General features: G+C 42.5%; 1 protein-coding gene and 2 pseudogenes across 1 annotated transcript; all 3 read left to right on the top strand.

Annotated features, from left to right (window-relative positions):
• The first annotated feature begins 1130 nt into the window (after positions 1 to 1130).
• Positions 1131 to 2469, top strand: LOC115376196 (uncharacterized; annotated as a pseudogene).
• Positions 2470 to 10271: 7802 nt separating this feature from the next.
• On the top strand, positions 10272 to 11932 carry LOC115376195 (immunoglobulin kappa light chain-like; annotated as a pseudogene).
• Positions 11933 to 22079: 10147 nt separating this feature from the next.
• Positions 22080 to 23667, top strand: LOC115376191 (uncharacterized). The gene is made up of 5 exons (XM_030075685.1): positions 22080 to 22138; positions 22314 to 23009; positions 23125 to 23253; positions 23357 to 23400; positions 23551 to 23667. The coding sequence occupies exons 1-5, from the start codon at positions 22084 to 22086 to the stop codon at positions 23665 to 23667; spliced, it is 1041 nt and encodes a 346-aa protein (XP_029931545.1). The 5' UTR covers positions 22080 to 22083.
• Positions 23668 to 23931: the final 264 nt, after the last annotated feature.

The following is a 23931-nucleotide window of genomic DNA, read 5'->3' as shown; positions in this document are numbered from 1 at the left end:
TACTTTTAAAAGTGTGGTTTGCTAGTTTGCTAAGTAATCATAATGTAATGTGTCCTGACCATATCTTAGAAACCACTGGCTGTTATCTGATAATTTAGCCTCTGGAGAAAACGGCCAAGTTTCAGGTTTTTCTGGTGCAGCCCCCAAAAAACCTGAAAGCTATTTCCGCTTCCTTTTCCATTTCTTGATTTGCACAACTTCAACATTTCCTCACACATTACACAAACATCAGTACTTTTTGGAGAAGTTTCAGGTCCAGACATTTCTGCCAATGCGTTCCACAGGGAGAGTGCAATTGAAGTGAGTCAAGCAATCAACAGAATTCTTTCTTTCTCATTTGATTAGTGCATCGGTGACATTAAAATACTCAGGGATAACATGATTGTATGAATGATGGAAGTTTAAATCTTTCTAAAATGTAAATGTCATACAAAAAGTATCAGTCACTGAGGAAGAGAGGCAGAGAGACTGAGAGAGAGAGGCAGAGGCAGACACCTCACAGAGAGGCAGAGGCAGACACCTCACACTTAGTGAGTACTCCTGTTTGTGTTCTGCATAATGTTTTTACATGCTGGGATGCCTTGCTGCTGATCACACCACCAAAATTGTACTCTATCTTAAAGAAGTGTTTGCAGGTAATTTCTAGTTTACTGATTTTAAAGCTAATGTCAGGATGAGGAGTATATTACGCTTCAGATACTGTGTCTCTTTCCACGTGTCTCTTTTAAAGGACGGACCCTGTAGGGGGCTGTTACTCAGTGTTCAATATTGCCTAAATAGGGCATTCATTGTCAGTTGTGCTGGACCAATCAAACACAGTCTTGTCTCTAAAGAGTGCAGTGTACCCAGATCCTCTTCATTCAGCACAGACTGTTGAACACAATGGCACCTCCGAGCGTAACTTTCCATCTGATGTGCATATTTGTATTGAGCATGGGTAAGTTGCGTCTTTTTAGACTATTTTTTTTAAGTTTGACTTTGTATGTTTAATCTGTTATGATTGCTTTAAATATTCTTTATATTTATTCTGAAACATAGTATGTACATCATAATATCATCCCCATCATGGCATACAATTAATTGTGGATGTCTTTGGTCTTTTCACTTCAGCCCATCTGGCAGCGCTGAAAATGACCTTGTCTCTTCGTCAGGACAGTGGTTTTCTATCAGCTAACGTCGGGGACAACGTGACTTTGAAATGCTTTTATGACGGTGATGATGCAGCTAAGTTTTTTTGGTATAAGCAAACACTGGGGCAGAAACCACTGCTCATGTCTAGCTTCTTTGACTTTGAAAGAAATGCCATTTTCCATAACGAATTTAAGAATGATCCACGTTTCAAACTGGAAATTGAAACTAATGGGAATCAGCTGAAGATTACAGAATTGCAACATTCAGACTCCGCTACTTATTTCTGTGTACGAAGCTATTCCTTTGATTTTAAATTTGGGGATGGAGTTACTCTCAGTGTAAAGGGTTCAGGTCTGAACATCCAAGCTGTCGTCCATCAGTCGGAGTCTCAGACCATCCAGCCAGGAGACACTGTGACTCTGAACTGTACAGTGCACACTGGCACCTGTGATGGAGAACACAGTGTTTACTGGTTCAGGAGCTCAGGACACTCTCAACCAAGAGCCATTTACACGCATGGAGTCACTGATGATCAGTGTGAGAGGAAACCCACGACACACACACAGACCTGTGACTACAACCTCCCAATGAAGAGCCTGGATCTGTCTGATGCTGGGACCTACTACTGTGCTGTGCTCTCATGTGGGGAGATACTGATTTGGAAACGGGACCAAGATAGACATTGAGAGTGAGTCATGTTTCATCAGAGGTTTTTTATTTCATAAATAGTTGTTATTCCACTTTCACCAAACTTAATATGAAGACAGAGAAAAAAATCTTTGCAAGTTGTTCTAATATCTGGATGTCTGCAGATGAGGTGGCTTCTCCTCCTGTCTTGGTGTATTTCTTGAGCGCAACATTGGCATTCACCATCACCCTGGTTGTTATCCTGGCTTCCTCAGTGTACAAGATGCACAAGAGAAACTGTAGCCACTGCACAGGTGATTAGGATTCTTTGTATCTGATGGTGAGTTTTCAGTGTGCATGGCACTTGAGCAGGAGGACCTTCATTGTCTGTTTTTTTTTTTTCCCACAACCAGACTCTCAAGCAAGAAGTTCCACTGCTCCTACACAACATGTAGGTTGATTTTTTTCTATTTTGATTGTGTTGTAGTACTGCAAAAAGATTTTTTTTAGCACAAAACTCAAGTGTTTCGGTGGGAAATGGTTGTATTTCTTTAGGTTGTAATTGTGATTTGCTGTTTCATTTCTTCTTGCCAGGGCCAAGATGCAGACAACCTCCATTATGCTGCTTTAAGTGAAAACAAGGCCCACAGACCAAGAAGACAGAAGGACAACACAGACCCTGTCTGTGTGTACTCCAGCATAAAGCAATAGAACTGCACTTCGATCAGGCTTTGCTTCTCTGTAACATGACTGGTGATTTTAGAACTGCTTCCTTGTAAATGTAAAATGGATTTTCCTGAATTTTCCTGTCAAAGTTATTTCACTTGTAATAAATGTACCATTTTTAATTATGATTTACCATGAATATGTTACTTATCATGATGCAAAATAGTAGAAGTGGTACAAGTACAAGGACTTAAAATGCTAAAGAAATATCCACTTTGAACTTGTGCTTCTTCTCCCCCACATTTGAGCCCATATTCATAAAATCTAGCACACAACATATCTGGACTGCCCCTCCGAAATATTACAAAATGGATGTCTGATTGTATCTCTTTGGCCACAACTGGTTGTAAAGATTTTCATGAGTCATTTGCTCATGGCCTATCACTGTGACATAAGCAAGCATAACATCCACCAAGTGGCTTACTTGATATTTGCTAGATCTGTGTGACTGTGCTTCTGCCAAACAAAAACCACAAAAACAGCAAAGTGCATTGTTTCACCAAGACCTGCTTTTGATGAGTGAAAGCAACGGCGATATTTAATGCCAAAACAGGAACCACAATGACACAAAAGCAATGATCTGCATTGGCTCTTTTCCAATGACACCCTGATTACATAAATAACAATAACACAATATAATCATACAAAATACCGGCACATTAATGGTACAAGAGAATGAACACATTAATGCGTACAAAAGCATTGAGAAAACATAAAATCGTGCCCTGCGATGGACTGGCGACCTGTCCAGGGTGTTTCACTGCCTTCGCCCTATGTGCGCTGGGAAAGGCTCCAGCAACCCCCCCACCCCCACCCCCCGCGACCCTAGTGAGGATAAGCAGTTTAGAAGATGAACGAATGAATGAATGAAAAACATCAAATCGATGAGAACCTGTTTAAAATTCATGAAAGGAATCAAGCTGCTTAATTGGAGATGAGTTTGCGTCTCATTCCATTTTGATGGTGCGAAGTGTCTGAAAGCGATCTTTCCTGTCTCTGTCCTAACATAAGGGACATTAAGAGCTAATGAATTATAGGCACGAGTGCTATAGTTAAACTGCCTAGATGATAGCAAGCTAGTTAGATAGACAGGAAGCTTGTTAAGCATGGCCTTATAAATAAACAAAATACAGTGAGTCTCTCTTCTCAGAGCCAAAGAAGTCCAACCCACATGTTCATAGAGCATGCAGTTGTGGGTGCTAAACTTATCACCAGTTATGAACCTAATGGCAGAGTGATAAACTGAGTCTAGAGGTTTTAATGTAGTGGCAGGAGCATGCATATAAATAATATCTCCGTAGTCTAGCACTGATAAAAATGTGGCTTACACTAACTGTTTTCTAGAGTACTGATTTAGACATGATTTGTTTCTGTAGAGAAAGGCCAAGATAGGTTTGAGTTTCTTTAAAAGTTCTGCAACATGTGATTTGAAGTATAGTTTATCATCAATCCAGATGCCAAGATATTTATAACCAAAACTCTATCCAAATTGAGCCCATAGAGGGTTTTTTTTGAAAAAATCATGTATTTGGATTTGCCAGGATTTAAAACCAATCTAAGATTAGAAAGAGAACTTTGTAAAATGCTAAAATCAGACTGTAGCTTTTGAAGAGCTAGATTAACGGACGGAGCAAATGAATAAATGACAGAATCATCTGCATACAGATGAATTAAACTGTGCTTAAAACCAAGGTTAAGATCATTGATATAAATAGAGAATAAAAGCGGTCCAAGGACAGATCCTTGTGGTACCCCTCTACCAATAGGTAGGAATCTTGACGAGCAACCATCTGCCAACACAGCTTGAGATCTTTCAGATAAATAGTTTTCAACCCAATTACAAGACATAGGGCCCTATCTTGCGCCAGACTCCCTAAACCCGCTATTTGCGGATTTAGGATTTAGGAAGAGGCGTTCCCCCGTAAAGGTTGCTATCTTGTGCACCTCCCGCTATCCGCAAAACACCTCCGCTACCCGCTATATTATGAATAGGCGTGTTTTGGGCGTTACGCCAGTTAAACCAATCAGTGTGCCAGGTGCCATTGCCTTTAAGGGCAGGCTGCGCTATCCTAAATCCTAAATCCTAAACCCGCGATGGAGAGAGGGAGGTAGATTTCCTCAAGGCTTCTACTGAGGCTAAAGCAAGTTGGCTATATACATATTATATATTATATTATAGGCGAGTTAATTCGGGAGATGGAGCCACATGTGTCCAAGTGGACATGTCACAAGGTTGTACTGATTGAGTAAAATCCCCGGGTCACACACCACACACAAGAGGCAGAGTTGGAACTATGTGTAAACTAATTTATTGACAAGGTAGATTGGGCAAATAAAATATTAAAATAATAATAAAAAATATAGCACAGCTGCTGGCTTATGATAAAACAATAAAACGTGCTGGGGTAAGTGTCCAATTAAAACCGTCTTTCCTCTAAACAGTCTATATGAGTAATATACTCAGTCCATTCCGGCGGCGTCCCGGTATCAGTCCGACCGTGTGCGTGGCGAGGCTCCGTCGGGGCGCGCATTGAAGCCGCCTGGGCGCGCTCTCGTAACAGCCCAGGGATAGCGGATAGCGGGTGGTCAGGACCACCCGCTATCCGCTATCCCTAAAGTGTGTGCGCAAGATAGCAACTTTAGGGATAGCGCATGAAACACACCCACAGACACACCTCCAGGCGCAAATGACGGAGTCGGCATAAGGATAGCGGGTAGCGGGTGGCGCAAGATACCGTTTAGGGATAGCGGAAGCTCCTAAATCCGCAATTTGCGGGTAGCGGGTAGTGGCAGCGGATAGCGGGTGGCACAAGATAGGGCCCATAGTATCAAATCCCATAACAGAAAGGCGATTAATAAGTATTGCATGGTCGACAGTATCAAAGGCCTTAGAAAGGTCTATGAAAAGGGCAGCACAATCTAATTTATTATCAAGAGCAGAGGCAATATCGTTGCTGCTGCCACAGTACTATGCCCAGGTCTAAAGCCAGATTGAAAAACATTTAAAATCTCATTAGATTATAGAAAGGATTTTATTTGGTTACTTATTAGCCTTTCTAGCACTTTTGCTAAGCAGGACAATTTAGAAATTGGCCGATAATTATTAAGATCATCAGAGGACCCACCTTTATGCAGAGGAGTTACATAAGCTGTCTTCCACACAGTGGGAATGCTCCCTGTTGAGAGTGTCAAATTAAAAATATACAACAAGATATCAACAATAATGGGGGCAGCTAATGCCAATAGGCGTGGATTTAAACTGTCAGCCCCAGTAGATTTCTTGGGATCGAACTGACAGAGAGCAGCTAGCACTTCAGCTCTAGTGAAGGGCCTAAAAGAAAAGCTCTGGGTTTCAACATTTGTTGACATTGGTGGAAAATCAGTGGGGGGCAAATCACTCCGACCTGAGTTTTGGAAAAGACAACCTGCAGCAATAAAGTGATGATTGAAAACATCACATAATTCATTCTTATCAGTGATTGTGATAGAATTTTGAATGATTTGATTGGGTAATGACGAGGAAGGGGTATGTGAGAGGGTCTTGACTGTTCTCCAGAATTTAGATGGATTTCCATTACAGTTGGATAAGGATGTCACATAATAAGATGATTTGGCCTTACGAATAGCAGCAAGGCACTTGTTTCGGAGATGGCGAAAATGCTGCCAATCATTGCTAAGGCAATGATTGGCAGCATCACTGATATATCTGATATATCAGCATACCATCTCCACTAGGTAATGTTTTTTTGGGGTTACTTTTAAAAGTGTGGTTTGCTAGTTTGGTAAGTAATCATAATGTAATATACATATACACATATACATAATGTAGGTACCATGGCAACGGCGGCGCATATACATGCAGCACCTGGTGGCTCCCTCAATTTCAGCATGAAGAGGAGCGATTCACTCATTTTTATTGCTGAGAATCGTGTCACTTGTGGGTGTATTACTTATGACAGTAATACACTCGTCATTATCAGAAGAGGAAGTGCAATAATTGGATTGAGTGCCGCGGACCTTGAGATGATCTCAGCTCTCGGCATCTCAAGATCCGACAACCAAAACATTTGGACCAGACGTCATCGCAAGCGGTGTGGTCGACCCAGGAAGAGAGAGAAACGAGCTGGGGTAAGACACAGGCTAAGAAGGCTTGGACCCAAGGCTGTCCCGCTACCCAGCCTACTCCTGGCAAATGTCCGGTCGCAGGAAAATAAAATGGATGAGATAAGGCTCAGGCTGACCCAGCAAAGTGAAACCAGAAACTGCGGTACTCTCATCTTTACAGAGACATGGCTCAATGAAAACATACCGGATGAGGCTTTAACACTGGACGGGCAGAGCCTGTTCTGGGCTGACAGAACACACGACTCCGGTAAGACGAGAGGGGGCGGACTCTGTGTGTACATCAGTGATGCTTGGTGCACAGGTGCAGTCAGAGTGGATGGAAAATGTTCAACCGACGTTGAGTTTTTACTGCTGAGATGTCGGCCATATTAACTGCCTAGAGAATTCACCAGTGTGTTTGTTGCTGCTGTTTACATTGCACCGGATGCAAATTCAAAAAATGCACTCCAGGAATTGTATGAGGTCATCAGCAGCCAGATGGCAAAACAGCCAGATGCTGTTATTATTGTTGCTGGGGATTTTAATCAAACGAACCTCAGAACTGTTTTGCCTAGATTCCACCAGCACGTCCACATCTCCACCAGAGGAAACAACACACTGGACCATGTCTACACCAATGTTCCTGGCAGCTACAGAGCCCTCCCTCGTCCTCATTTTGGCCAGTCAGACCACATCTCCCTGCTTCTCCTGCCTACCTACATCCAGCTGACAAAAAGGGTCAAACCAACTGTAAAAACAGTTAAAGTGTGGACAGATGAAGCTACAGCAGCTCTACAGGACTGTTTTGAATGCACAGACTGGCAGATGTTTAAAGATGCTGCTACCCAGGAGAACCATATTGACCTTGAAGAATACGCATCATCAGTGACATCATACATCAGCAAATGTGCTGATGATGTGGTAAAAATAAGGACAGTTAAATCATTCCCTAATGAGAAAGCCTGGATGAATGGAGAGGTGAGAGCTCTATGTAGAGCCAAAAAAGCTGCCTTTAAGTCAGGTGACAAAGAAGCCTACAACACTGCCAGAGCAAAACTGAAAGCTGGCATCAAGGAGGCAAAGCGAAGGTACCAGCAGAGACTGGAGAGAGACCTCAACACCAACAACAGCAAAGACTTGTGGCAGGCGGTCAAACGTGTTACAGGCTACAAAAGCAGGAGCGCTCCCATCATGTGTGAGGCCACATTACCAGACGAGCTAGACACATTTTATGCTCGCTTTGACCTCCTCAACAGGGAATCAGCTGTAAAGTCTACTCCGCCTCCAGAGGACCGGCCACTGGCAGTATCCACAGTGGATGTGAGGAAAGTCCTGCTGAAAGTGAATATGAGTAAAGCTGCTGGGCCTGATAACATCCCTGGCCGTGTACTAAAAACATGTGCCAACCAGCTAGTAGATGTCATTACTGACATTTTCAACATATCGCTGTCAGAGGAGAGTGTTCCCACCTGCTTCAAGACAGCCACCATCATCCCTGTGCCTAAAAAGTCTGCAGTGTCTGATCTAAATGACTAGCGCCCTGTGGCACTCACCCCCATCCTGATGAAGTGCCTTGAGAAACTGGTTCTCCAGCACATAAAGAACAACATCCCTGCCAGTCTGGACCCCAGCAGTTTGCATTCAGAACCAACAGATCCACAGAGGATGCCATCTCCACTGCTCTCCACTCAGTCTTCACTCACCTTGAGAAAAGCAGCACCTACACCAGAATGCTGTTTGTTGATTTCAGCTCAGCTTTCAACACAATCTCCCCCATGAAGCTGATTGGAAAACTGAACACTCTGGGCATCAGTACCACTCTCTGCAACTGGATACTGGACTTCCTCACAAACAGACCCCAGTCAGTTCGGATTGGCAGTCTCTCCTCCTCCACTCTAGTGCTCAACACCGGAGTGCCCCAGGGCTGTGTGCTCAGCCCCCTCCTGTTCACGCTGTACACCCACAACTGCAACCCCTGACATGGAGAGAACTCTATTGTGAAGTTCGCAGATGACACCACCATCATCAGGCCAGATCTCCAACAATGATGAGTTTTCATACTGGGAGGAAATCAACCATCTTGCAGAATGGTGCACAGAAAACAACCTACTGCTCAACGTCAGCAAAACCAAAGAGCTGATAGTTGATTTTAGAAAAAAGGAGGCAAAGACACACAACCCTGTCTACATCAATGGAGCTGAGGTGGAGCAAGTGAGCAGTTTCAAGTTCCTGGGAATCAGCATAACAGAGAACCTGTCATGGACTTCACATATTTCTGCCCTGGCTAAAAAAGCTCAAAAACGGCTGTATTTCTTAAGGAAACTTAAGAAAGCAAAATTCTCATGCCAAGTTCTTGTCAACTTCTACAAAGGAGCGATTGAAAGCATCCTGACTGGAAACATCACAAACTGGCATGGGATGTGCACGGCCCAGGACAGGAAGACTCTGCAACTAGTGGTTAAAACTGCCCAAAACATCATTGGCACCCATCTACCAAGCATCAGTGATATCGGTGAGGTGAGGTGCCTGTGCAGAGCCAAAAGGATCCTAAAAGACAACAGCCACCCCAGTCACAGCCTGTTCACCCTGCTGCTGTCAGGCAAAAGATACAGAAGTATCTGCTGCCGTACCACCAGACAACAGAGGAGCTTCTTCCCTCAGGCTGTGAGACTACTAAATGCACCATCTGAACTCCTCCAGGCTTAATAATTTTATTTTTTATACAATCAATTAATCAAGTCAAGAGGGAACCACATTTTAATTTCATTATACAACCTGCTGTATAATGACCGATAAACTTCCTTGTATCCTTGTATCCTTCTAATGTGTCCTGACCATATCTCAGAAACCCCTGGCTGTTATCTGATAATTTCACCTCTGGAGACAACGGCCAAGTTTCAGGATTTTCCGGTGCAGCCTGAAACAAGCCGAAAGCAATTTCTGCATCCTTTTCCATTTCTTGATTTGCACAAGTTGAACATTTCCTCACACATTACACAAACATCAGTACTTTTTTTAGATGTTTGAGGTCCAGACATTTCGTCCAATGTGTTCCACAGGGAGAGTGCAATTGAAGTGAGTCAAGCAATTAACAGAATTCTTTCTTACTCATTTGATTAGTGCATCAGGTGGCATTAAAACACTCAGGGCTAACATGACTATATGAATAATGGAAGTTTTAATCTTGCTAAAATGTGAATGTCATGCAACAAGTACCAGTCACTGAGGAAGAGAGGCAGAGAGACTGAGACAGAGAGGCAGAGGCAGACAAACAGGTAGGAGTTGATATATAAAACTTCCTGAGTGAGAAGCCCCACACCTCACACTTAGTGTGTACTCCTGTTTGTGTTCTGCATAATGTTTTTACATGTTTGGATGCCTTGCTGTTGATAACACCACCAAAACTGGACTGTATCTTATAGAAGTGTTTGCAGGTAATTTCTAGTTTACTGATTTTAAAGCTAATGTCAGGATGAGGAGTTATATTTCGCTTCAGATACTGTATCTCTTTCCACGTGTCTCTTTTAAAGGATGGACCCTGTAGGGGGCTGTTACTCAGTGTTCAGTATTGCCTAAATAGGGCATTCATTGTCAGTTGTGCTGGACCAATCAAACACAGTCTTGTCTCTAAAGAGTGCAGTGTGCCCAGATTCTCTCCATTCAACACAGACTCTTGAACACAATGGCACCTCCGAGCATTACTTTCCATCTGATGTGCATATTTATATTAAGCATTGGTAAGTTGCGTCTTTTTAGACTGTTTTTGTAAGCTTGACTTTGTACATTTAATGTTCATATGATTGTTTTTAAATATTCTTTAAATTTATTCTGCAATATAGTATGTCCATCATAATATCACCCCCCTCATGACATACAATTAATTGTGGATGTCTTTGTTCTTTTTTACTTCATCTGGCAGCGCTGAAATTGTCCTTGTCTCTTCGTCAAGACAGTGGTTTTCTATCAGCTAACGTCGGAGACAATGTGACTTTGAAATGCTTTTTTGAAGGTGATGTTGCAGCTATGTTTTTATGGTATAAGCAAACACTGGGACAGAAACCACTGCTCATGTGTAGCTTCTTTAAGTTTGATAAAAATGCCATTTTTATGACGAATTCAAGAACGATCCACGTTTCAAACTGGAAATTGAAACTAATCAGAATCAGTTGAAGATCTCAGATTTGCGACATTCAGACTCCGCTACTTATTTCTGCGTATCTAGCTATTCCTATAACTTTGAATTTGGAGATGGAGTTACTCTCAGTGTACAGGGTTCAGGTCTGAACATCCAAGCTGTCGTCCATCAGTCGGAGTCTCAGACCATCCAGCCAGGAGACTCTGTGACTCTGAACTGTACAATGCACACTGGCACCTGTGATGGAGAACACAGTGTTTACTGGTTCAGGAGCTCAGGACACTCTCAACCAAGAGCCATTTACACACATGGAGTCACTGATGATCAGTGTGAGAGGAAACCCACGACACACACACAGACCTGTGACTACAACCTCTCAATGAAGAGCCTGGATCTGTCTGATGCTGGGACCTACTACTGTGCTGTGCTCTCATGTGGGGAGATACTGTTTGGAAACGGGACCAAGAAAGACATTGAGAGTGAGTCACATTTTCAGCAGAGGTTGTTTCATTACATAAATAGTTGTTATTCAGCTTTCACCAAACTCAAAATGAACACAGAGAGAAAAAATCTTTATAAGTTGTTCTAATGTGTGGATGTCTGCAGATGAGGTGGCTTCTCCTCCTGTCTTGGTGTATTTCTTGAGCGCAGCATTGGCATTCACTGTCACCCTGGTTGTTATCCTGGCTTCCTCTGTGTACAAGATGCACAAGAGAAACTGTAGCCACTGCACAGGTGATTAGGATTCTTTGTATTTGATGGTGTGTTTTCAGTGTACATGGCACTTGAGCAAGAGGATCTTCATTGTCTGTTTTTTTTTTTCCACAACCAGACTCTCAAGCAAGAAGTTCCAGTGCTTCTGTGCAACATGTAGAAGTGAGTTTTTTTTCTGTTTTGATTAAGTGTTGTACTACTGCACAAAGATTTCTTATAGCACAGCACTGAAGTGTTTTGGTGGGTTTCTGTTGTATTTCTTTAGTTTGTAATTGAGATTTGCTGTTTTATTTCTTCTTGCCAGGGCCAAGATGCAGACAACCTCCATTATGCTGCTTTAAGTGTAAACAAGACCCACAGACCAAGAAGACAGAGGGACAACACAGACACTGTCTGTGTGTATTCCAGCATAAAGTAATAGGCCTGCACTTCGATCAGGCTTTGCTTCTCTGTAACATGTCTGGTGATTTTAGTAGTGCCTCTTTGAAAGGATAAAATGTTTTTTCCTGAACTTTCCTGTCAAAGTTATTTCGCTTATAATAAATATAACATTTTAAATTATGATTTACAATGAATAAGTTACTTATCATGATACAAAATAGTAGAAGTGGTCCATTATTAGACATTATAAACCACTTACAACTTGACTTCATCAAATTCTACAAGTATAAGGACTTAAGATGCTAAAGACATGTTCACTTTGAAGTCTGTCCAAAACTTTTTCTACTTCTTCTCCTACAAATTTGAGTCCATATTCATAAAATCTGGAACACAACATATCAAAATGGCAATTACTTTACCAATACCTTTAGTGTTGTGTTTTCATTTATAAAATTCAAAGTTATTCAGAATGTCTAAATGATGGAGATGACTATTTCTGTAAGTATTTCTCCACTTATTTAAGCCCCATGCTGACAAAAGCACATTAGGAGAACAATTCATGTGTAACAACTTCCTTACTGACTGCTAGAAAGCACTGATGAGGTATAATTAATGCTCTACCCTTGTAGAAGACAGTAGTGCAGAATAAGATGCTGATAACTAAGCAAATTGGTTAAAATGTGTTCCTTATTATAAAGTGTACTGTGTGTTTCATAATTTAAGTACCAAGTCATTTTTTTTTTTTTACATTGTGCACAAAACCAGGCAAAAGGCTTTGTGAGTCTTAATGTTGTTTTTGGTGTGATCACAGAAATGAAATGAAGGTCTATTGATCTTTTCTTACACACTAAGTGTTTTGTATCTCTTTCAGTGCAGCGTCTGTGGTTTGCTGCAGGATGCAGAAGTGTTTGCACTTTCACATACATGGTCCTCGTACTACTGAAGTCCATTAACATCCAAAACCCTCATTTTAGTGACACAGGGTCTAGTCAACCTCTTGAACATGCAAGGAACTAATTGTGGCTTCCGATAAAATGTGCAAGCCAGGTGGAGACACCCCTGATGCCAGCGGTAAAGGCAGAATCTCCCTGGATGGTGGCAGTGTGGGCTGGCTGAAGATGCATGAAACCCAGCCTAATAGGCTGAGTTGCAGGCTCAGTGGCAGTCGACCGGGGTGCAGGTTTGCAGGAAGTTTTCAGTGAGGTGTTCTGCAGGTAACTGTTTAGTCTTTCACAGACAACATCCAAGTGGGGGACAACATGACTCACCCACAGCCTCTCCTTGAACCACAGCTGCTGGACAAAGATCCTTTTCAGGAGCTCAGCCTGCTGATGGGACTGAGCTGACATGAGGTTATCCACAGTCTGATCAAACTCTAAAACCTTTTCTTCAAAAAGGCGTTGCTCCGCTGAGTCCATGTTTGGCCCAATCATTCCTTAAGTGTGAGGAGGTTGGTAGGACCCAAATGCAGGAGCAAGAAGGCAAGTAAACGCAAAAGGAAACAAAAATATTTAACAATAACTATGAAGCTGTAGGAGCACAGGAAACCACAAGCATGACATGCAGCAAAGACAATAATCAGACCAAGAACTGAATTGAAGACAGGATTTAAATACACAAGGAACCAATTAGATAAGACACCTGGGGAAGGGGCTTGAGCACAATACAGGAGAACACAGAGGAGAGGCCGAGGGAAACAATAGACAAGTTTATGAGCCGTTTCCGCTCTACTTCCTAAACTCCTCCCATCGATGCAATCCATTTCCGTTTTGGCGTGCTGGTTTGTTTTTAGCCACAGACATCCATAGGTTCTCTGTCCTGCTGACGAAAGGAAATTAAAGATCGATACTTAAAAAAAAAAAAAAAAAAAAAAAAAAAAAGTGGTTCGGGAACAACGTGTGCGGTAGTGTGCTGGCCTAGTTAACCTGAAGAGTCCACTGATCAGAGAGCCTCGTGAGGCTTAGAATCTTGCCTTGTGTCCCTGTCTATCAGCACCCAGCCATGTTGTTCATTAAATACAGATAAACACAACAAATACTGTGTGAATTGTAGTTTTTAATATTATATATGAATATTTTTATACTGATGTAATTATGTGGGCTGCTTCTGTATTTTACGATTTAATACCTGTTAGGATTAAACACGTTCTCTTGTTGAAGCCATTTGTTTAGTTTCCTCAAAGCAATTCATTTATCCAGTGTTATTAATGTACAGCATGAGCTTACTATGAATGATGAACTGTGTTAAAAGAAACTGTTACACTAAGGAACATAAGGCCTAGCATTCATGATCGTAGTTCAGTGCAATAATGAAATGAAATTACATTTTTACATTTACATAAACTTTTATTTTCACACAAACAGTCAAGGTGGTTGAATCGTGTTCCCATTGTAAGGACATAATTATTAAAATTGAAACCTCACGAGCAGCGAGCTATATGTCTAGACGAAGCTGCGTTAGCATGGAAGTTTGTTTACACCGGCATGCGCTGCGCAAACCACTTCCGGCGGAAATGAAGTGCATTTTTGTAGGGTAATGGCGCCCCCCAGGATTTGGCGCGTAAACTTGTCTATAGAAGGGATCAAGACAACCAGGGATAATCCCACAGACTCAGGGCAGGTGTGGAACTGGGAGGGGCAAACAAGTCTGAGCAGTCAGACACAGGTGAAACCACTAATGGGAGTGACACAGCAGGGCAAAGAAACTACACCAATACACAAGGAAAACACAGAGAAACAAAAGTACAGTCCAAACCAAAAGTCCAATTCCAAGTCCAATTCAAGTGAGTCAAGTAATTAACACAAATCTGATTTGATTTGTGCATCGGTGACATTAAAATACTCAGGGATACCATGACTATATGAATAATGGAAGTTTGAATCTTTCCAAAATATCAGAAATCATTAATCTTTGTCATTATGCCAAAAGCATAACGAAATTGTGTGCGTTTCCATTTCCAGTGTTTCAACATAAAGATAATTTAAGGATAATTAATTTAAAAACAAGAACAGTAACTGAAGAAAAAGAAAAAAAGAAAACACTAATATATATACAGTAAGTGAAAATATATTACAGAAAGTGAAATGACAATAATATAAATATATTGCACTGGGGGATGTAAACTTCACGTGAAATTGCACATGAGAATATACAGTGGTGTGAAAAAGTGTTTGCCCCCTCCCTGATTTCTTATTTTTTTGCATGTTTGTCACATTTAAATGTTTCAGATTGTCAAACAAATTTAAATATAAGACAAAGATAGCACAAGTAAACACAAAATGCAGTTTTTAAACGAAGGTTTTTATTATTAAGGGGGGAAAAAATCCAAACCTACATGGCCCTGTGTGAAAAAGTGTTTGCCCCCTAAATCTAATAAGTGGTTGGGCCACCCTTAGCAGCAACAACTGCAATCAAGTGTTTGCGATAACTTGTAATGAGTCTCTTACAGCGCTGTGGAGGAATTTTGGCCCACTCATCTTTACAGAATTGTTGTAATTCAGCTACATTGGAGGGTTTTCGAGCATGAACCGCCTTTTTAAGGTCATGCCACAGTATCTCTATCGGATTCAGGTCAGGACTTTGACTAGGCCACTCCAAAGTCTTCATTTTGTTTTTCTTCAGCCATTCAGAGGTGGACTTGCTGGTGTGTTTTGTCTGCTGCAGAACCCAAGCTCGCTTCAGCTTGAGGTCACGAACAGATGGCCGGACATCCTCCTTCAGGATTTTTTGGTAGACAGCAGAATTCATGGTTCCATTTACCACAGCAAGTCTTCCAGGTCCTGAAGCAGCAAAACAGCCCCAGACCATCACACTACCACCACCATATTTTACTGTTGGAATGATGTTCTTTTTCTGAAATGCTGTGTTACTTTTATGCCAGATGTAACGGACCTTCCAAAAAGTTCAACTTTTGTCTCGTCAGTCCACAGAGTATTTTCTCAAAAGTCTTGGGGATCATCAAGATGTTTTCTGGCAAAACTGAGACGAGCCTTTATGTTCTTTTTGCTCAGCAGTGGTTTTCGTCTGGGAACTCTGCCATGAAGGCCATTTTTGCCCAGTCTCTTTCTTATGGTGGAGTCAAGAACACTGACCTTAACTGAGGCAAGTGAGGCCTGCAGTTCTTTAGATGTTGTTCTGGCTTCTTTTGTGACCTCTTGGATGAGTTGTCGATGCACTCTTGGGGTAATTTTGGTTGGCCGGCCACTCCTGGGAAGGTTCACCACTGTTCCATCTTTTCACCATTTGTGGATAATGGCTCTCACTGTGGTTCGCTGGAGTCCCAAAGCTTTAGAAATGGCTATGTAACCTTTTCCAGACTGATAGATCTCAATAACTTTCTTTCTCATTTGTTCCTGAATTTCTTTGGATCTCAGCATGATGTCTAGCTTTTGAGGATCTTTTGGTTTACTTCACTTTGGCAGAGAGGTCCTATTTAAGTGATTTCTTGATTGAGAACAGGTATGCACACAGTCCCCGTTGATGTGTATGGGATGTGGGTCGGGTCTGCTTTTCCTGAAGTCTATGTTATTTCCTTGGTCTTTTTAGTGTTTAAGACCAGGTTATTGTCGCTGCACCAGGTTGAATGTTTTTCCACCTCATCCCTGTATACAGACTCATTGTCCCTGGTGATGAGCCCAACTACTGTTGTGCCGTCCGCAAACTTCACAATAGAGTTGCTTGGGTGGGTGGGGGAGCAATCATGGGTGTACAGAGTGAAAAGTAGAGGGCTCAGCAAACAACCCTGGGGGGAGCAAGTGTTGAGGTGGAGTGCTGGGGAAAGGTGAGGCCATACTTTGACTCTCTGTGGGCGGTTGCTGAGGAAGTCCTTAATCCAGATGCAGGTGGAATGTGGGAGGCCGAGGTTGATTAATTTGTTAACCAGTATGTGAGGAATGATCATGTTGAATGCCAAGCTGAAGTCAAGGAAGAGAAGCCTGGAATAACTGTGTTTCTGCTCCAGGTGGGTCAGGGTTGTGTGGAGGGCTATGGCGATGGCATCCTCTGTTGATCTGTTTTTCCTGTATGCGAATTGGTGGGGTCAAGTGAAGGTGGAAGTGCTTGGATGATGTGAGATCTGATCAGCTTCTCAAAGCACTTGGTAATGACTGGAGTGGGAGCCACTGGTCTGTAGTCATTCAAGCTTTTTTGGGGACAGGGATGATGGTAGAGGATTTCAGGCAGGATAGGACAGTGGCCTGTGCTAGGGAGCGATTGAATATTTCAGTGAAAACCCCAGAGAGCTGGTCAGCACACTCCTTCTCCCGTGGACGTGATCGGGTCCTGCTGCTTTCCTGGGGTTTACTTTCCTAAGCACACCCTCACCTCATGCCCCTCCACTGTGATGGTGTGGCTGGTGTTTGCTGGTGGAGGATGTGATTAAGCTGCTGCTGAGGTGTTATGCTCAAAACGAGCGAAGAAGCAGTTAAGCTCCTCTGCTAGCGCAGTATTTCCATCCACCGCGTTGGATCTGGGTTTGTGGTTTGTGATGTTTTGGACCGCCAGCCACACCTGCCTGGAGTTGTTGCTGTTTTCGTAGTCCAGCTTGGCCTGTCTGATGCCCCTTTTCAGGTTTGCCCTGGCTGCACTGTACAGAGACATGTCACCAGACCTGAAGGTGGAGTTTCTTTCCCTAGGTAAGGTCCTGATGCGTTTTTCAATGGTGACAGTGTCTGTGCAGTGCTTGATGCAGAAGATTACAGATGTGGTGTACTCCTCCAGGCCTTGGGATTCAAAGATTCTCCAGTCTGTGTTTTCAAAACAGTCCCGTAGCCGTGAGGAGGCACCATCAGGCCAAGTCTGAATAGTTTTTGAGGTGAGGGGATCTTTCTTCCTAAGGGGGGTGTAAGCTGGTAATATAAACAAGGATATGTGGTCCGACTGGCCCAGGTGGGGTGTTGGAATAGACCTATACCCCTGTTTAATGTTAGAGTAGACTTTGTCAAGTAGGTTTTTCCCTCTGGTGGCACATTTTACATGCATATGGAATTTGGAAAACACTACTTGAAGTTGAAGCCCCCCACCATTATGTGTACTGCCTCTGGGTATTTGTTCAGTTGGGTGGAAATGGCACTGTGTAGAAGGCTAAGGGCCGTGTTAGCATTAGCATTGGGAGCTATGTGCACTGCTGCGATTAGAACAGCTGATGAAAACCCCTGTGGAAGGAAGAAAGGTCTACATCTGACCGACAGATATTCTAAGTCTGGAGAGTAGTGGCTGTCTACAGTCTTAGTGTTATTAGCCCATTTCTCGCTAATGTAAATGCAGAGACACCCACCTCGTTGTTTCAGTGAGTTGCTGTTCCTATCATGGCGATGTAGAATGCGAACTGCTAGCTCCACCAGCCTCATACGGTATGCTGGAGTGAAGCCAGGACTCCGAAACTATCAGAGCGCAGCAGTCCCTGATGCGTTTGTTGTCTTACGGTTGTAGCCTCAGCTCGTCCATTTTGTGCACAATCGACCTGGCATTGGTGAGGAAGAGGCTGGGGAGCAGAGGTTTGTGTGGCGATTTCCTTAGCTTCTCCCATGCGCCAGCTCTGCGGCCCCGTTTCTGCTTTCTGTTGCGACGCCGCCTCCTCCTCTTGTTCTCCGGTAGAATGAACCATGGAGAGCCCCATGCTCTGGCTATGTCTGCCAGTATGTTGCGCGAATGGAGAAACTTGGTTCTAACTGTTCCCTCGTTCTGTAATCCTAGCAGCAGTAGGTCTTGTCGGCTGTAATGTAGATTCGCCCATCTGTCCCATATGAACCCCATGCAGAAAGTACCAGTCAAGGTCAAGGTCAAGACCATGGTTTACTTTATTAGTTTCCCATGGCAGAAATTTGTCTTGGACAGAGGGTAATGCTGCACAGCGTACAAAAAGCATAAAATCACAAGAAACATAAAACCCAAAAAAAAAAAAAATATATATATATATATATATATATATATATATATATATACCAGTCAAAAGTTTGGACACACCTTCTCATTTAATGTTTATCTTTATTTTCATGACTATTTACATTGTAGATTCTCACTGAAGGCATCAAAACTATGAACAAACACATGGAATTATGTAGTAAACAAAAAAATGTGAAATAACTGAAAACATGTTTTATATTTTAGATTCTTTAAAATAGCCACCCTTTGCTTTGATTACTGCTTTGCACACTCTTGGCATTCTCTCGATGAGCTTCAAGAGGTAGTCACCTGAAATGGTTTTCCAACAGTCTTGAAGGAGTTCCCAGAGATGCTGAGCACTTGTTGGCCCCTTTGCCTTCACTCTGCGGTCCAGCTCACCCCAAACCATCTCGATTGGGTTCAGCTCCGGTGACTGTGGAGGCCAGGTCATCTGCCGCAGCACTCCATCACTCTCCTTCTTGGTCAAATAGCCTTTACAGAGTCTGGAGGTGTGTTTGGGGTCATTGTCATGTTGAAAAATAAATGATCGTCCAACTAAACGCAAACCGGATGGGATGGCATGTCGCTGCAGGATGCTGTGGTAGCCATGCTGGTTCAGTGTGCCTTCAATTTTGAATAAATCCCCAACAGTGTCACCAGCAAAGCACCCCCACACCATCACACGTCCTCCTCAAGGCTTCACAGTGGGAACCAGGCATGTAGAGACCATCCGTTCACTTTTTCTGCGTCGCACAAAGACACGACGGGTGGAACCAAAGATCTCAAATATGGACACATCAGACCAAAGCACCGATTTTTTTTTTGGGCCAAGAAGTACAAGGAATGTCCATTCCTTGTGTTTCTTGGCCCAAACAAATCTCTTCTGCTTGTTGCTTTTCCTTAGTAGTGGTTTCTTAGCAGCTATTTGACCAAAAAGGCCTGATTGGCGCAGTCTCCTCTTAACAGTTCTAGTCTGCCACTAGAACTCTATGTGGCATTTATCTGGCCTCTAATCTGAGGTGCTGTTAACTTGCAATTTCTGAGGCTGGTGACTCGGATGAACTTGTCCTCAGCAGCAGAGGTGACTTTTGGTCTTCCTTTCCTGGGGGGGGGGGGGTCCTCATGTGAGCCAGTTTCATCATAGCTGTTGATGGTTTTTGCGACTGCACTTGGGGACATTCAAAGTTTTTGCAATTTTCTGGACTGACTGACCTTCAGTTCTTAAAGTAATGATGGGCTGTCGTTTCTCTTTACTGAGCTGATTGGTTCTTGCCATAATATGAATTCTAACAGTTGTCAAAAAGGGCTGTCAGCTGTGTACCAACCTGACTTCTGCACAACACAATTAATGGTCCCAACCCCATTAAGAAGGCAAGAAATTCCACAAATGAACCCTGACAAGGCACATCTGTGAAGTGAAAACCATTTCAGGTGACTACATCGTGAAGCTCACTGAGAGAAGGCCAAGGGTTTGCAGCGCTGTCAACAAAGCAAAGGGTGGCTACTTTGAAGAATCTAAAATATAAAACATATTTAGAGTTATTTAACAATTTTTTTCTTTGCTACATAATTCCATATATCTTGCTTCATATATTTGTTGTCTTCAGCATGTATCTACAATGTAGAAAGTAGTAAAAATAAAGAAAAAACATAATGCACTGGGTGTGTGGGAGTGCAGCAATGCAAATAAAACTTGTCCACAGCAGCTGTGTGTAAGTAAACTGAGGATAACAGTGTCATCTGAGAACTTTACTACAAATTGATTGGGCTGAGCTGACACAGCCATTCGTATACAATGTGAAAAGAAAAGGTGAGCCCACACACCCCTGGGGAGCCCCTGTGCTGCTTGCGGCTGCACTGGAGAGGACAGAGTTGAATTTCACCTGCTGTGACCTGGCTGAAAGGAAGAAGTGATACCATTTAATTAAAAACAGATTCACATCCAGCTCCACTAATTTTTCCAGAAGGATATGTGGCTGGATTGAATTAAAAGCCGAACTAAAATCAATAAAAAGCAACCAGGCATATGCAGCAGGATTTTCCAGATGTTTCACAGCAAGATGCATTAGAGTGGAAATAGCATCACTCGTGCTGCGTTTTTTTGAATAAACAAACTGGAAATGATCGAGGGACGGCGGCACCTCCATGCGTAGCACATTTAATAAAAGTCTCTCTAGTGCTTAGGTTACATTAGAGGTGAGGGCCATGGGCCTATAATTATTGTCCACCTGAGGGCATGCTTTTTTAGGTACTGGAATTATAATGGATTTTTTCCAGAGCTCTGGCACAGAGAGTGTATCCATGGAGAGCTGAAAAAGCCAGTGCCATACAGGTGAGAGCTCTTCAGCAAAAGATTTAAGAAAATAAGCAGACATGTCATCTGGCCCCTTTGTTTTTTTCACATGTATGGATTTAAAAACTTTGGTGACTATTGGAGGGTCAATAACAATCTTGTCCTCCCCTACATTACAGCACACATTTTCTAAAATTGCACAGCAGTCTCTGTCATTGTCAGTTTCAAAACGCAGAAAGGAATTATTTAGTTCATTTGCTCTGGCAGTTTCGTTATAGGCGTACAGGGACTTCTTTTTAGTGTCCATGTTAGTCATATCTCGAATAGAGTCCCACAGCCTCTTCATGTTGGAACTGGACAGCTCCTGTTCCGCCTGCTCCTTGTGCTGCAGCCGTGCTGTTCTCAGCTGCTGGTTGAGGTCCTTTTGAGCAGCTCTGGCACCTGCCGTCTTCCCTAATTTGAAGGCTAGTTTCTTCCTGTTGATGCATTCTCTTATACCTCTTGTCAAGTAAGGCTTGTTGTTCGGATACCTTTTAACAGTCTTATGGGTATGACTGAGTGCACAAAGAAGAAGATATAGGCAGTGTCAGTGGCAGTATTTATATAGGCGTCCTCAAAGAAAATGAGTCACTGAGGAAGAGAGGCAGAGAGACTGAGAGAGAGAGGCAGAGGCAGACAAACAGGTAGGAGTTGATATACAAAACCTCCTGGGTGAGGAGCCCCACATCTCACACATAGTGAGTACTCCTGTTTGTGTTCTTCATAATGTTTTTACATGTTGGGATGCCTTGCTGTTGATCACACCAGCAAAATTGGACTGTATCTTAAAGCAGTGTTTGCAGGTAATTTCTAGTTTACTGATTTTAAAGCTAATGTCAGGATGAGGAGTTATATTCCGCTTCAGATACTGTATCTCTTTCCACGTGTCTCTTTTAAAGGACGGACCCTGTAGGGGGCTGTTACTCAGTGTTCAATATTGCCTAAATAGGGCATTCATTGTCAGTTGTGCTGGACCAATCAAACACAGTCTTGTCTCTAAAGAGTGCAGTGTACCCAGATCCTCTTCATTCAGCACAGACTCTTGAACACAATGGCACCTCCGAGCGTTAATTTCCATCTGATGTGCATATTTGTATTGAGCATTGGTGAGTGTTGTCTTTTTAGACTGTTAAGCTTGGCTTTGTATGTTTAATTTACATGTGATTGTTTTAAATGAATTTTATATTTGTTCTGCAATATAGTATGTAAATAATAATATCATCCCCATCATGACATACAATTAATTGTGGATGTCTTTGGTCTTTTTACTTCATCTGGCAGAGCTGAAATTGTCCTCGTCTCTTCGTCAAGACAGTGGTTTTCTATCAGCTAACGTCGGGGACAACGTGACTTTGTCATGCTTTTATGACGGTGATGATGCAGCTAAGTTTTTCTGGTATAAGCAAACACTGGGACAGAAACCAATCCTCATGTGTACATTCTATAAGTTCGGTAAAAATGCCATTTTTTATGACAACTTCAAGAATGATCCACGTTTCAAACTGGAAATTGAAACTACTGGGAATCAGTTGAAGATCTCAGATTTGCAACATTCAGACTCCGCTACTTATTTCTGCGTAGGTAGCTATTCCAATGACTTTGAATTTGGGGATGGAGTTACTCTCAGTGTACAGGGTTCAGGTCTGAACATCCAAGCTGTCGTCCATCAGTCGGAGTCTCAGACCATCCAGCCAGGAGACTCTGTGACTCTGAACTGTACAGTGCACACTGGCACCTGTGATGGAGAACACAGTGTTTACTGGTTCAGGAGCTCAGGACACTCTCAACCAAGAGCCATTTACACACATGGAGTCACTGATGATCAGTGTAAGAGGAAACCCATGACACACACACAGGCCTGTGTCTACAACCTCCCAATGAAGAGTCTGGATCTGTCTGATGCTGGGACCTACTACTGTGCTGTGCTCTCATGTGGGGAGATACTGTTTGGAAACGGGACCAAGATAGACATTGAGAGTGAGTCATGTTTTCAGCAGAGGTTGTTTCATTTCATAAATAGTTGTTATTCCATTTTCACCAAACTTAATATGAAGACAGAAAAAAGGTTGTTCTAATGTGTGGATGTCTGCAGATGAGGTGGCTTCTCCTCCTGTCTTGGTGTATTTCTTGAGCGCAGCATTGGCATTCACCATCACCCTGGTTGTTATCCTGGCTTCCTCAGTGTACAAGATGCACAAGAGAAACTGTGGCCACTGCACAGGTGATTAGGATTCTTTGTATCTGATGGTGTGTTTTCAGTGTACATGGTAGTTCAGCAAGAGGACATTCATTGTCTGTTTTTTTTTTTTTTTTCCCTCAACCAGACTCTCAAGCAAGAAGTTCCACTGCTTCTACTCAACATGTTGGGGTTAGTTTTTTTTTTTCTTTCTTTTTTGATTAACTGTTGTACGACTGCACAAAGATTTTTTTATAGCACAACACTGAAGCATTTCGGTGGGTTTCTGTTGTGTTTCTTTAGGTTGTAATTGTGATTTGCTGTTTTATTTCTTCTTGCCAGGGCCAAGATGCAGACAACCTCCATTATGCTGGTTTAAGTGTAAACAAGGCTCACAGACCAAGAAGACAGAGGGACAACACAGACCCTGTCTGTGTGTACTCCAGCATAAAGCAATAGAACTGCACTTTGATCAGGCTTTGTTTCTCTGTAACATGACTGATGATTTTAGCAGTGTCTATTTGTAAGCATAAAATGGATTTTCCTGCATTTTCCTGTCAAAGTTATTTCAGCTGTAATAAATATAATTTTTTTAAATTACAAATTACAATGAAAAAGTTACTTATCATAATGCAATATAGAAGAAGTGGTTTATTATTAGACATTATAAACCATTTACAACCCCACACCATCATATTCTACAAGTATAAGGACTTAGGATGC

The sequence above is a fragment of the Myripristis murdjan genome, chromosome 18 (assembly GCF_902150065.1).
Source record: "Myripristis murdjan chromosome 18, fMyrMur1.1, whole genome shotgun sequence".
In the NCBI taxonomy this organism is placed as follows: domain Eukaryota; kingdom Metazoa; phylum Chordata; class Actinopteri; order Holocentriformes; family Holocentridae; genus Myripristis; species Myripristis murdjan.
The sequence above is the reverse complement of the archived record's forward strand: the minus strand, read 5'-3'. Positions and strand labels throughout refer to the sequence as shown.

Excerpts from the sequence above, each read along its gene's own strand:
- LOC115376191 (XM_030075685.1), top strand. The coding sequence starts at position 22,084 with ATGGCACCTCCGAGCGTTAATTTCCATCTGATGTGCATATTTGTATTG. Across the intron at positions 23,254-23,356 it reads AAACTGTGGCCACTGCACAG|ACTCTCAAGCAAGAAGTTCC; the intron begins GTGATTAGGATT and ends TCCCTCAACCAG. Across the intron at positions 23,401-23,550 it reads CTTCTACTCAACATGTTGGG|GGCCAAGATGCAGACAACCT; the intron begins GTTAGTTTTTTT and ends TCTTCTTGCCAG.